The 13458-nt window shown below is 40.6% G+C and overlaps 1 protein-coding gene across 1 annotated transcript; it reads right to left on the bottom strand.

The window, feature by feature from the left end:
* Window positions 1-960: 960 nt before the first annotated feature.
* LOC311493812 (tyrosine-protein kinase receptor TYRO3) lies at window positions 961-12997 on the bottom strand. Its single transcript, XM_084552596.1, has 15 exons — window positions 12932-12997; window positions 12483-12544; window positions 10619-11237; window positions 8347-8502; window positions 6656-6985; window positions 6382-6577; window positions 5245-5321; window positions 4999-5121; window positions 4670-4750; window positions 4481-4573; window positions 4014-4135; window positions 3442-3551; window positions 3063-3222; window positions 2847-2983; window positions 961-1754 (listed from the first exon to the last, which is right to left on the bottom strand). Exons 1-15 carry the CDS (start codon window positions 12966-12968, stop codon window positions 1421-1423), a joined length of 2637 nt encoding a protein of 878 aa, XP_084408722.1. The 5' UTR covers window positions 12969-12997; the 3' UTR covers window positions 961-1420.
* Window positions 12998-13458: the final 461 nt, after the last annotated feature.

The following is a 13458-nucleotide window of genomic DNA, read 5'->3' as shown; positions in this document are numbered from 1 at the left end:
TGTACTGTATAATGATTATTATTATTATTATTATTATTATTATATTATTATAAAATATAATATATATTATTTATATACAGTCTATGGTTTATTACCAGACGAATGAACAAGAAGTGCTGGGATTTGTAGTCCATGAGTTTCTCTTCACACATCTGTCTGTACCATAGCCTGTATAAAGATTATTATTATTTTATCATTATAAAGTATAATATATATATATTTATATACTGTATAAAGATTGTTATTATATTATTATTATAAAAATATATATTATTTATATAAGTCTGTGGTTAATAACAGACGAATGAACGAAGTGTGCTGGGATTTGTAGTTCATATGTATCTCCTTACACATCTATCTGAACCATAGACTGTAAAAGGATTATTATTACACTGTTATTATTATAAAATATAACATATATATTATGTATATATAATCTATGGTCATTATCAGACAAAAGAACAAGAAGTGCTGGGATTTGTAGTCCATATGCGTCTCTTTACACACCTGTCTGTACCTAAACTGTACAAATTGAATATATATTATTTATATACTTTTTAAAGATTATTCCAATTATAAAAAAATATCTTATTTACATACAGTCTGTGGTTATTATCAGATGAATGAACAAGAATGCTGGGATTTGTAGTCCATAGGCTGTATAAGGATTATTATTGTTAGATTATTTTTTATCAAATATAATATATATTATTTATACACAGTTCATGATCTGTAGAAAGATAGACATAAAAAATACCACAACACTACGGAAGAGAATTAATGCACTGTAAAGATTTATTTGTTTTTGTTTTTTGTGGCTTTTTTTAAGGATTAACTGAAAAAAAAGAAAAAAATAGTTTCTATCCACCGGCTATTAATGTATAAAGTTCTTTTCATGAATGTGTCTTTTGGAAATTTGTGTTTGTTTCTCCAACAGCGGCTCGTTTGCGTTTTGAACATAACTTCCCATGTCAAAACTATTCCATAGACTCTCATATGTCAATAAAACTCAGCTTTATCCAGCGTTCAGATGCAACAGGCTCATTCTGCTCTTTTCAAACAATAATAACACATCTTTAACGCATCTGAAAACAAAAAAAAATTTAAAAAAACTTCAAAGGACTCAGTTGAGGAAGTTTTTTTCAGTGATCTCTATAAAAAATAAACATTGCTGACATAACTGCACTTTTACATTTTTGCATACTTTTACTAGTAACAGATTGTTTAAAGTACCAAATATACAGATAGATAAAGGCTATCTGATAGAGTCAAACAGGTTTCTGTCACTCTCTCACTCTCTCACGCTCTCTCACGACCAGCCAACATATTCACTACAAAACATCCACACCATAAAACAACTTACAAACTGTTCATTAAGAGAGTCACATAGTGCAACATCTGTCTTTTGGTGATTTTCATCTCAGTCATCTACTGAGAAAGTAGTATTTTTTAGGTAACCATCCTCCGTCTCCATGTCCTCGACTCTCAGTGCAGCAGCAGCAGCAGCACCAGCAGCACCCACAGGAGAAGGCAGGTAGACGTTTCCCCCTTGTCCTTCAGAATCCGCCTGTGGCCCTTGGGAGGAGGAAGAAGAAGAAGCGAGGACCTCCAGGCCCTGGTTGATGTAACTGGCCTCTTCGCTCGCCTCCAGGACCGGCAGCTCCGACAGAAGACCCCTCAGTGTTTCGACCAGCTCCTTGAAGCCGGGCCTCCGGGTTGGGTCCTTGTCCCAGCAGCTCCTCATGACTTCATAACTGTGCTCGGGGTGAGATGTACGTTCAGTTTACAGTTTGCATTTCTGCTTACGCCAATCAGGCATAACATTATGACCACCTTCCTAATATTGTGTAGGTCTCCAAAAAAAACAGTTGTGACTCATCAGAGAATTGACATGGACCTTCTGAGGGTGTCCTGGGGTGTCTGGCAACACATTGTTGTTGTAGGGGGTTTAGGCGTCAATTTGACACCCTATGTGGATCCTAGCGCCTTAACTGATGTCCACCTCCCCAGAAATATAATTACGTGCCTCGATGACACAAACCACAAGAGCTGTGATTGGTCCGCTTGGTTGTAGCGTGTTTCCGCTTTACTATTTCCGACTGATTCTCCATCTCCGCAATTTTCTAATTGATTGTTTTGGACCAATGAAGATGGAACACATGGAGGAAAGGTTAACTGAGGAGGTTCAGAGATACAAACATTTATACGACTCGTCTTCAGCGAAATTTCGGCGGAAGTTTCAGTCGCTGTTGTTGATCGTGAAGCAGGAAGTAGAAACAAAAAATAACCTGACTGGCAAAAAAGACACAGCGCCAACTAGTGTTTGGGTGGAGTTGTTACAGAGCAAGCGCACAAGTATAAATGGCTAGCACTAATGCAGGCTACGTACGTAGATTAAGGTGTCTATGTCCCGCAGTACCTTAAATTAACCTTTAGAGGGGGCCTTTGGGTCCTGTGGGTTGATGGGAGGGGCCTCTGTGGATCATCCCACAGATACTTGATCAGTTTGGGATCTAGTGAATTTGGAGGCCAGGTCAACACCTTGTGAAGTTCTTCATGTTTTTTTGAGTTGTTCCTAAAATGTTTTTGTGGCTGCATCCTGCTGGGGATGGCTGCTGCCATCAAGGAGTATCATTGCTATGGGGTGGGGGTGCCTGGTCTGGTCTAGGTGGGTGCTACATGTCTAAGTAACATCCACACCAATGAATGAATGCCAGGTCCAAAAGTTTCCTAGCAGAACATTGAACTGTCACAAGATGGTCGATGTTATTCACTTCTCCTGGTTTTAATGTTGTGGCTGATCAGTGTATGTATTAATTAAATCTCTCTCATGCACAAGAACTCACAGTTTCTGATCACAGTCCTCAGGTGGTTTCAGTCGGTGTCCAGACAGCAGCAGGTCCAGTAGTTCGTGATTGTGGACCCCAGGATAGGGCGTCCTCCCCCGGGAAACAATCTCCCACATGGTCACTCCAAACGACCACTAAGGCAAGGAACAAGGAATCAGTTTTATTTTTCATTCACACATGTCTGTCTCCACATCTCCACGGCGACAAACTCACCACATCACTCTTGGTGGTGTAGACGGACTCAGACAGGCTCTCCATGGCCATCCATTTGATCGGCACACGGATAGTTATTTTCTGACGGTAGTAATTGCTGCTGTAGATTTTCTTGGACAGGCCAAAGTCAGCCACGCACACCCTGAGATCGTCACCCAACCTGGGCAAAGATCAGAACAAAATGTGAGTTATAGTTTGTCCTGACACAGTCCACTCTGAGGCCTGCAGTCTGGAGTGTCAGCGAAGCTATAAGCAGCTTCCTCCCCAGATGCGAGCCAAGGCTGAATACTAATAGCCTGAAGGACAGAGACGCAGTCACATGTGAACAAGGACTCCTTGGTTTTCGAGCCGCCCCTCCGTCTCCCTCCGATAGACTCACATGCAGTTACGTGCGGCCAAGTCTCTGTGCAGGAACCCGCTGGAGCTCAGATAGTCCATCCCCGCCGCGATGTCGATCATGAAGCGCAGGAGGGTCTGGTGGGGCACGAACTGGAAGAGAGACCGTGGATCAGTGTTGTATCTAACGACATAGATTTAAAATAGAGACCCCTTCACGTTTTTGCACACTTGATTGATTGATATGCTGACCTTGCATACCATTATGACCACCTTCCTATTATTGTGTAGGTCTCCGAATCAGTTGTGACTCATCAGAGAATGGACATGGGCCTTCTGAGGGTGTCCTGTGGGGTCTGGGAACAGGATGTTGTTAGTGGGGGGGCTTTGAGGGGAGGGGCCTCTGTGGATCATCCCACAGATACTTGATCAGTTTGGGATCTAGTGAATTTGGAGGCCAGGTCAACACCTTGTGCGGCTTTTGAGTTGTTCCTAAAGCGTTTTGCTGCTCCCATCAAGGAGTGTCATTGCCATGGGGTGGGTTAGGGTTAGGGTTAGGGTTAGTGTATGTGCGTCGATGGACCTTTTGCCCTGTCTCTCACTTGTGGAGCTCACCATAGGAATATCACCGTAGCGGGTAGCGATGAGGAAGCGGCGCAGGTCACCGTGCTTCATGAATGGAAGGATGACCAACGGTACAGGCAGAGTAACGTCCTGCTCTCTCTGTAAGGTGACCCCTGCAACACAAAACAACAACTCTCTCTTTAACACGGTTGCTGCAGCTACATAGCAGCTTGAGGAGATGACTCCATCAATGCATTAGCAGTTAGGACGGGCGACTATTGACTGACTGGTTCCTTTCTGTGTGGAGTTTGCATGTTCTCCCTGTGTCTGCGTGGGTTCTCTCCAGGTACTCCAGCTTCCTCCCACCGTCCAAAGACATGCTGGTTAGGTTCATTGGTGATTCTAGATTGGCCGTAGGTGTGAATGTGAATGGTTGTCTGTCTCTCTGTGTTAACCCTAACCCTAACCCTGTCCAGGGTGTACCCCCCTCGCCTGCAGAGTTTTAGCGTTTAGCTTACCCAGCAGCCCGACAACGTTTTCATGATCAAAGGTCTTCATGATCTCCGCCTCTCTCAAAAACTCATGCAAGTCTTCCTGGCTGTGGATCCCAACTAAACGGGCGAGAACAGAGGAATAATTAAATAAATACCACGGATAAGAAGTGGTAGGGTGAGGTTTTGATAATGGTTTGGGACTTCAGTACAAACCTCTCATGGTTTTCACAGCCACCTTGACGTCAGTGCCTTCCTGCATCGTAAAGACGCCTTCGTACACCGAGCCAAACTCCCCTGTGTTTGCAGGACGGAAGAGTCAAACATTGAAAGGCTAGTGGAAGGTTTTAATTTGGGGAGCAGTTTGAGAACATATTCTCTCATCCATTATGTGGCGCTTGATTTGTTTAATCACTCTCGTCAAGTTGCGTTCAATGGTTCCATCCTGGGCTGCTTTAACTAGTTGATGGTTAAATTGTAAAGTGCAAGCACAAGAGGCAAGTCGACAACATCTATTAATTTTGTCGTGGACCCATTAAACGGACCTTTGCCCAGCTCCTTGCCCAGGGTCAGCTGGTGTCTCTCTACCAGGACATCCTTCAGACTGTCCAGCAACCGGTCGCTGACCACTCCCAACAGCTGGCGCACCCCCTCTGGCTCTGAAGCACCTAGAAAAAAAAAAAACAGGCAACTTTTACACTAATGCCAATCTTCCTCTTCGTGTTTTGTATGAACATAAAAATAAAGGAGATGCCGTCCGATCCGCTGCTCCCCAGAATCACGAACCTTACCTTCGGGCAGGGGCACAGCATCCCCCATCTGCAGATGTCGATAAGAAAGGCTGTCAAAGATAGGTCGTACGTCTGATCTGTAAGAAATTAATAGTTAATTATTGTCACCTCATGTTTCAGCTGTGCCAACAGGTTACCGTGCATTGTTTTAGAATGAAAAGTTGGAAATGTCGGATAACATTTTTACATAGGGAACATATTAAGGGCTAATGATTTTTTTTAATAAATAAAATCTCTGCTCTTAAAACTTAGACTTAGACTTTATTCATCCACAACGCAAATTGTTTGGTCACAGTAGCGCAGTTGTACATAAAAGAAAAACAAAAAATACTCTTGAGAAAAAATCATAATAAAAATAATAATTAATTAAATAAATAAAAATAAAAAATAATAAAAAGAATTTAATTAAAAATTAAATAAATAAAAATAATAAAATACAAATAATAAAATAAAATTAAATTAAATTAAATTAAATTAAATTAAATTAAATTAAATTAAATTAATAAAATTTGCATACGAACAAATGTACAAAAAATAGAGACGCGGTAAATATGGATTATATACATAGAAAATGTTTGCGTATTATTACTAAACACGAAGCAAAAATCATAAGAAAATAATAATTAAAAATAAATAAATAAAAATAATTCAATTCAATTAAATTAAATGTACAAAAGCTGCATACGAACAAATGTACAAGAAATCGAGACAGAGGTAAATATATATTATATACACAGGAAGTTTATCATCTATTGTTTTTATATTTGTATTATTTATTGTATCTGTTTTTTATTATTATAACTATCATACACCTATTTTAAGTTTTATTTTTATAACTATCTTTCACCTATTTTAAATTTTATTTTTATAACTATCTTACACCTATTTTAAGTTTTATTTTTACCAGTGTTTTTTAATGTGCAACAGAGCTACTATGACCAACAAATGTCCCTTGTGGATCAATAAAGTCTAAGTCTAACTCTAATTAATCTAATTTTGATTTTATCGAATTAAAAACACTAGATATTTGGTTACTGGTGCTTGTGAAGCTAAAACTCACCTTTATCCCCAAAGACAAAACGATAACAACAAGAACAGCAATCAGGATGAAGACAGAGAAGCTGGACGTCTCCTCACCTTAGTTTGTTGCGGTTTCGGCGTCGGACATAAGCCACGGTAAGGAATACAGTCACACACAAGAGACCGCCGAGCAAAGCGCCGACCATGAGCCACGTGGGGGAGGAGCGACTCTTGTGATGAGGAGCAGGTGTTAAGTTGTGATCTGTGCTGTTCAGGTCTGGGGTCGGAGGGGTCACCACATGAGGAACCTTCCCTGGAGGAAACACAACTGAGCTACAAAAAACAAAACCGAATGTGGTACTGATGTCATGAAGTAGTTGCGCTTACATACATCTGTGAATGGTAACAGCGGCGGTGGATAAATGCGGCGCCCCCTGCAGAGTGGAAATGTCGTTCCAGGCTTCCACTGACAGTCTGTAGTCGAGCTGTGGGTTCAGACCCACGACACTGACCGATGTGTTGGTCAGCCACGGCAAGTCTGGGAGAAAAACCACGTCCCCGCACACCTCCCACTGACTGCCAACGTTCGCCGCCTTCTCGCACGTGACGCGATACTTCACCTCAGGTCGGCCTCCTGTGTCGTGAGGAGGGCCCCACGTCACCGTCAGCACAGAATCATTGTGGAGGTGAGCGGTTGGATTCACTGGAGCAGAAGGCGGCTCTGTGAGACGCAAAAGTAAGCAGATTAAATCACACAACTTGATTCATACACTGCTGCTTAAAAGTACCTGCAGCCCTCAGAATTGTATACATTACTGCATAAAAATGACTAAAAACATCAAAGGATTTTCACATAAGTCCTGAAAGTAGACAAAGAGACCCAAATCAGCTATTCAGACGTGTTTCCATTCTTCACAACACATGTTTGTGGAAGTATATGATGGCAACGGACAAAGGAGCTTTCTGAGAAGCTCAGAAAAAGAGTTGTTGTTGAAAAAGGTTCCAAAACCATCTCTAAAGAGTTAGGAACCCACAAATAATCCACAGTCAGACAGATTGAAAACAACTGTTCCCCTCCACAGGAGTGGTCCACCAACAAAGATCACTCCATAATCGTCTGAGACGTCCCAAGGAAACCCAGGGGAACTTCTAAGCAGCTAAAGGCCTCTCTCACATTGGCTAATGTTGATGTTGATGAATCCACTGAACAACCATGGTGTGATGGACAAAGACACTGCTCTCCAGAAAGAACATTTCTAAACATCATGTGGACAAGACAGAAGACTATTGGGACAATGTTTAGTGGACAGATGAGACCAAAGTAGAATAGTTTGGTTTAAATGAGAGGCCTCATGTTTGGAGATGAAACATCAGAACCTCATCCCTCCATCAATCATGGGGGTGCTAATGTTCTGGTTTGGGCCTGTTCTGCTGCATCTGGACCAGGAAGTCTTGAACATCATTGATGGACCAATGAATTCTAAACTCTACCAGTGAACTCTAAAAGAAAATGTCAGGACATCTGTCCATGAGCTGAATCTGAAGAGAAACTGCAGCAAGACAACGAGAACCAAGAACACAAGTGGTTCTACAAAAGAACAGTTAAAGAAGAACAACATGAATGTTTAGGAAGTCTTGACCTTAATCCAATAGAAATGTTGTGGAAGGACCTGAAGCAAGCAGTTCATGTGAGGAAACCCACCAACATCTACCCAGTCGCTGTAGACGACAGATCAGCAGTTACCGGAAACGTTTAGCTGCTGTTATTGCTGAAAACAAGGGTTCACTTAGTTTACATCTCACCAATATGTGAAAATAATTAATTTCTTTGAATAAACAAACACAAAACCATTATATTTTAGTTTAATTTGTTTGACTGGGTTCTCATTGTCCACTGTCAGGAAATATCTGCTGATGTTTTGAGTCACTTTTAAGCAGAAATGACAAAAACTCTGAAAAAATGCAAGTCAAATTCTGTCTTTTCCTCTACCACCAGTAGGTGGTGTCTGAGATGCATGTGATCAACCTACATAGTGTAGCAATGTAAAGTGTAATCCAGAAACACATTCAGGGTTTTCTTACTGGTGCAGCCAAGGTAATCGGGGTCAGTTTGCAGACGGCTGAAACCCTGAACACAGTCACATCTCTCTGATCCTTCCCCATGGGTCCTGGTATTCATTGGGCACGGCTGGCATCCTCCACTCTGATTGGATGGTTTGTAGTAGCCCATCCTGCAGGCTGGAGAGATGGGAAGAATGAATTGTATTTATACGACTACATTTAGGAGAAAGGACCTAATGACCATTCCTCTGAATTACCATCCAAGTAAAGATCCAAACTTTTTTTTTTGTTATGTTATTTTTTAATTATTTTGTGGACTTAAAGGGGAATTACTGTTTTTTACAACATGGACCTTATTTCTGGCATAAAATACGATCCTTTACTCACCCATAACCCATAACCTACGGACGTAGTCTACACCTTTGCGAGCCATCTCTAACTTGTGCGCTGGTCAGTCTGGCTCGCTCTGTAACAACTCCACCCAAACACTTGTCGGCGCTGTGTCTTTTTTGCCAGTCAGGTTCATTTTTGTTTCTACTTCCTGCTTCACTTTCAACACTTTGAAACTTTCGCCGAAATTCTGCCAAGGACGAGATGTACAAATGTTTGTATCTCTGAACCTCCTCAGTTAACCTTTCCTCCATGTGTTCCATCTTTATTGATTTGGTTGTCCCAGAGACAAAGAGGAAGATGAGAGGTGACCACGCCTTTGCAGCTGCTGGCCCCAAACTGTGTAACAACTTGCCTTTGCACATCCTTTCTGTTTTAAGAGAGGATTTAAAATGAGGAAGACAGTCGACTGTCTTCTTCATTTTAAATCCTCTCTTAAAACATAGTTTTTCTCTTTGGCTTTTAACTTGGCATGAGACGTTGGTACTTGTTGTTTATATTGTTTGACTGGTTTTATGATTTTAATCTTGTTTCAAATTTTTCTATGTGTTTTTATATTCTCATGTCTGTGTACAGCACTTTGGCCAACTTTTTTGTTTTTAAAGTGCTTTATAAATAAAGATTGATTGATTGATTGAAAACAATCAATTTGAAAATTGCGGCGATGGAGAAGCAGCCGAAAATACTAAAGAGGAAACACGCTACTACGAAGTGGACCACTACGTAGGGTCTGGGCTATCTTCGTAGCTACGGCGTCACATTGATGAAGAAGCCTAAACCGCCTATTATGAGTTTGACTTTCAACTTCCACACCTAAAAAAGTAAAACAATAAGCCCTCCAAATTCTGTCCATAATAGTTCCAGAGCGACCAAACTGAACAGCTTTTGGATTACCAGGTTTATCTGACATCCTCCATCCATATTTGACAGTTTATATGGCTGCAATATAGGTCATAAGCTCCACCTCCGACATGTTAGCGGGTGGGACTTGGGCCTAAAACACTAAAATACACGTCAAATAATTTTTTTCAAGGATGATTTCTGTCATTTTAGGTAGTTAATATAATGTTGATGCATGTTTGAACATCAATTTTTCTAAATAGGTTTCGTTTTAGTTATTTGACGCTATAGAAACAGGATGTGGCAGAATGGCGACTACCAGTTGCCATGCCAACCGCTTCGTAAAGCGGCACTGTTTCACTGTGGGAGTTGTAAAAATTGAATTTTTATTTTAAATAAGTACTACAATGTATAATACAACATTTCCTTGAAACTGGTGGAGGTAGAGCAGACTGTAGTATTAATTAAACGAAAAAAGTGGGTCTGGAGGAAATGTGGGCGGGGCATCAATATCGCGGCATCGACTTTGTGGCTCCACTCTCGGACCGTACTGATCAGACTCTGGCTCCAAAGTCGTAAGATGGCGTCGCCCGTATCCCCGGGAAAATAGCGTCACTTTGCAAAGAAGTGGTGACGCATTGTCCATATTTATATACAGCCTATGCCGTGACTCATCAGAAACGTGACTGGTGTCTGTTAACGACCACATACTTATATGCATCACAAAATATTTCAAAACATCGTGTCGTGCTTTGAGCTGTACCTACAGCTGGCATTAGCAACTTGTTGAGGGATGAAGTAATCAAGTTATTTGCTGATGCATGTGGTAAAAATATCTGCGTCCTCTCCTCTTTCCATTACCACAGCTCATGACTTTCACTTCCTCTTTCCCATGCACCTCTTCCTCTTCAGTCTGACATTTTTACATCGTTTTATTTTTGGTGTCTTCATTGCTCAACCCGTATTATTCACAGCATCACATCTCTAAAAACTAAGCGTTTGTTTTGGATATACCATGACCTGGATGACTGAGAACCTGCACAGACAATTAAATATACTTTACCTTGACATGTGTCGTTCATTATTTGATGCCCAGGTTTGCAGGTGCACATCCCGTCCAGTGGCCCCCATTCTCCATCTTCACCACACCCCCTAACAGGAGGAGAAACTTCTTCAGCTCCCTTCACACAAGAACCAGAGATGGGCCCCGATCCAGCCGCTGTTTCTCCGAATGAGACCAGATTAGATACGAGGATCGGACACTTCCTGTAGTACAGCCTGATGGAAGTTAAGAACACGCATGTTCCTGAGTAGGAGAAGGCCAGCTGAAATCCTCTGTGGGTGACTGAGCCCAAGCTCAGCGCCAGGCTGCGATTCAGATAGTCGGATATTTGGTTCCGCTGGACGGTGCCAGGGAACGGTCTGGAGGTCTGGAGGTCCAGGACTTTCCCACTGTTGCGAAATGTTGTGAAGGGCCTGTCTGTGTTGTACAGGTGAACCTGCAAAGAGCTGTGCTCACCGGGGGGCTCCTCTTCCAGAGCGAACGCAACATCCATGAGTAGATAGTTGGCGTCTTTACGCTCCATCCACGGGCTCAGATAAGTCCTCATCCTTCTTTCTGTACAAGCTTGGAACACGGGGACGGTGCTTTGTGTACTGAGGCTCAACTGGATTACATTCCACTGTAAAGATTGGAGAAAAAAAAAATAAAAGCAGTCACTGAAAAGCTGCAGAGGAGATGCACAGCAACGCAATACTCATAAATGGAAAGGATGTTTTGTGTCCGTCTAATTGACTAAATTCCAAAGCTGCTTTTAGCTGAGTCTGGGTTTCATCAACTCTTGGGGCAGGCTGCTGTTGCTAAATCTCTGTTGGGAAGGAAGTGTACAGGTTTATTTTGGCTAAACAGTATAACTGCAGGTTTAATTTATCCGTTTTAAGTCATAGTCAGCTTAATTTGTTTTACAGTTTAGTGTTCTTATTATGATATAATAATGCCTCCACATTTCTGCCTTATTTTAGACCTCGTCATTATAACACACTTCTTTGAGTCTCTCTGTGTAGTACTAATAGGAACTTTTTTAGTATAAAATTACACGGGTATAGATTATTCTCACATGGTTGCAAGCGCAGCGGCGTCTGGTTGATTTTGCACAAAAACAACAAATTGTTTTAGAATTTTTTTTTCCTTTTATCTATTTTGGTTTTTTTTTAAGTATAGTTTTAATCTATTATATATATTTTTAAAAATATTTTCTTTACTCTTTTTGGATTCATACACCTTTGTATCTTTAATGTACCCTGTTTATATATATATTTTTAATTATTTTTATTGCATTGACACACTGATTGCATGATTTCAACATCTGGTATGAACAAATTATTATTCAGTATTACAATTTTTTGTATTTCCTGTGTGCTAAACTAAATAACACATGCAGAATTATCAGGTTGATTACAAATTTTTGCAAATTCAAAAATAAAAAAAAACTCAAATCATAAATAAATAAATGCACATTCACCGTTTGCACAGAATTTGTTCCATTTTATCCTTTCTATTATATTTATGGTCAATTTGTTTAACGTCTCTAAATATATGATTAATCTTTTTTTTTATTATTTTATGGGGACACTGACATAATATATGTCATTATTCTTTATACCAAATGTTATAGATAACTAGAATATGCACCTGGAAATCATATAAAGCCACGTTTATTTAAATAGCTATAGCTATAGGTAGTCAACAAACAAACATAAAGTACCTGGCATATAAACTTGGGAAACTTTTTTAACTGTAATAATTTTCTTTAATTCCATTAGTTAATAAACTAAGCTGTGCTATTCTAAAGCGAACCGTGTAGGGGTTGTTTTTTCGCAAGTATCTTTAAATTCAACGGGGAACAAAGTTAAGCTACTGTACTCACGGCTTTGTTCGGGGCAGAAATCCATTTTTCTCCGGCTGGTTTGTCAGAGTGAAAAATATCCACTAGACAGAGGAGAGAAACTGCACGTTATGTTTATTACTGTGTCGTCAGTAAACAAATGAATCCCAAACATTTGATGCTATCTTGCAGCGTAGCTGTGCTTCTTAGTATAAAATTAAATTTAGCAGACGGCGTGAGAAAAGGTCTCAAAAACCTGAAATCATGATGTTTTAGACAGATGTTCATTTAGTTGTTTATTATTGAGATTAAAAATACGTATGAGCTTTACTAAATATAGCATTTATGGCTGCATGTATTTAAATAATCAGGTGATGAGTATAGTTTTATGCATGAATCACCAGTTTGGTGAGAATCACTCAGAGCACAGAGGTTACCACATAACCAATCGCTTTCTTACAACAACTGGAACAAATCACCTGATCACTTACCCTCCTCAGCTCCATGCCCCCATGGACAACATAGCATGGACAACAGGACCAACCTGGACCAGGCTGACGTCAGCGCACTGTTACAAACAGCCATGTTTACTTCAGCTCTGTGGTGTCCATGCTGTCAGTCCGCTCCTCTGAGTGACGCCTGTGTGGCGTTTTGGCTTTGAGGAATTTTTTCTTCTGCATGCAGCCAGCCTCCTTCCTCTGGAGAATAAACCCACGCCCAGCTGAGTTCCTGAATGCGCTGCAGCTACTTTCAAGTGGACATTACTATGTGTGAAATGAAGGATGCAAAACCAATGGATCCTGTCACAGCTGGCAGGAACACAGGTTACCTTACATGCTGTGCTCTATATATTAATAAGAAAACTTTATTTACATTAAAATGCACCTTTTTGGTAACTGGGAAACTATCCTTTTTTACAACCTGGACCTTATTTCTGACATAAAATACGATCGTTTACTCACCCATACTTTGGTGTCATTTGTAGTCGTTCAGAAGATATTTAGATCTGCGTATATCC

Source organism: Chelon labrosus (genome assembly GCF_963514085.1).
Source record: "Chelon labrosus genome assembly, chromosome: 1".
Lineage (NCBI taxonomy): Eukaryota > Metazoa > Chordata > Actinopteri > Mugiliformes > Mugilidae > Chelon > Chelon labrosus.
This window is presented reverse-complemented; position numbering and strand designations above follow the sequence as displayed.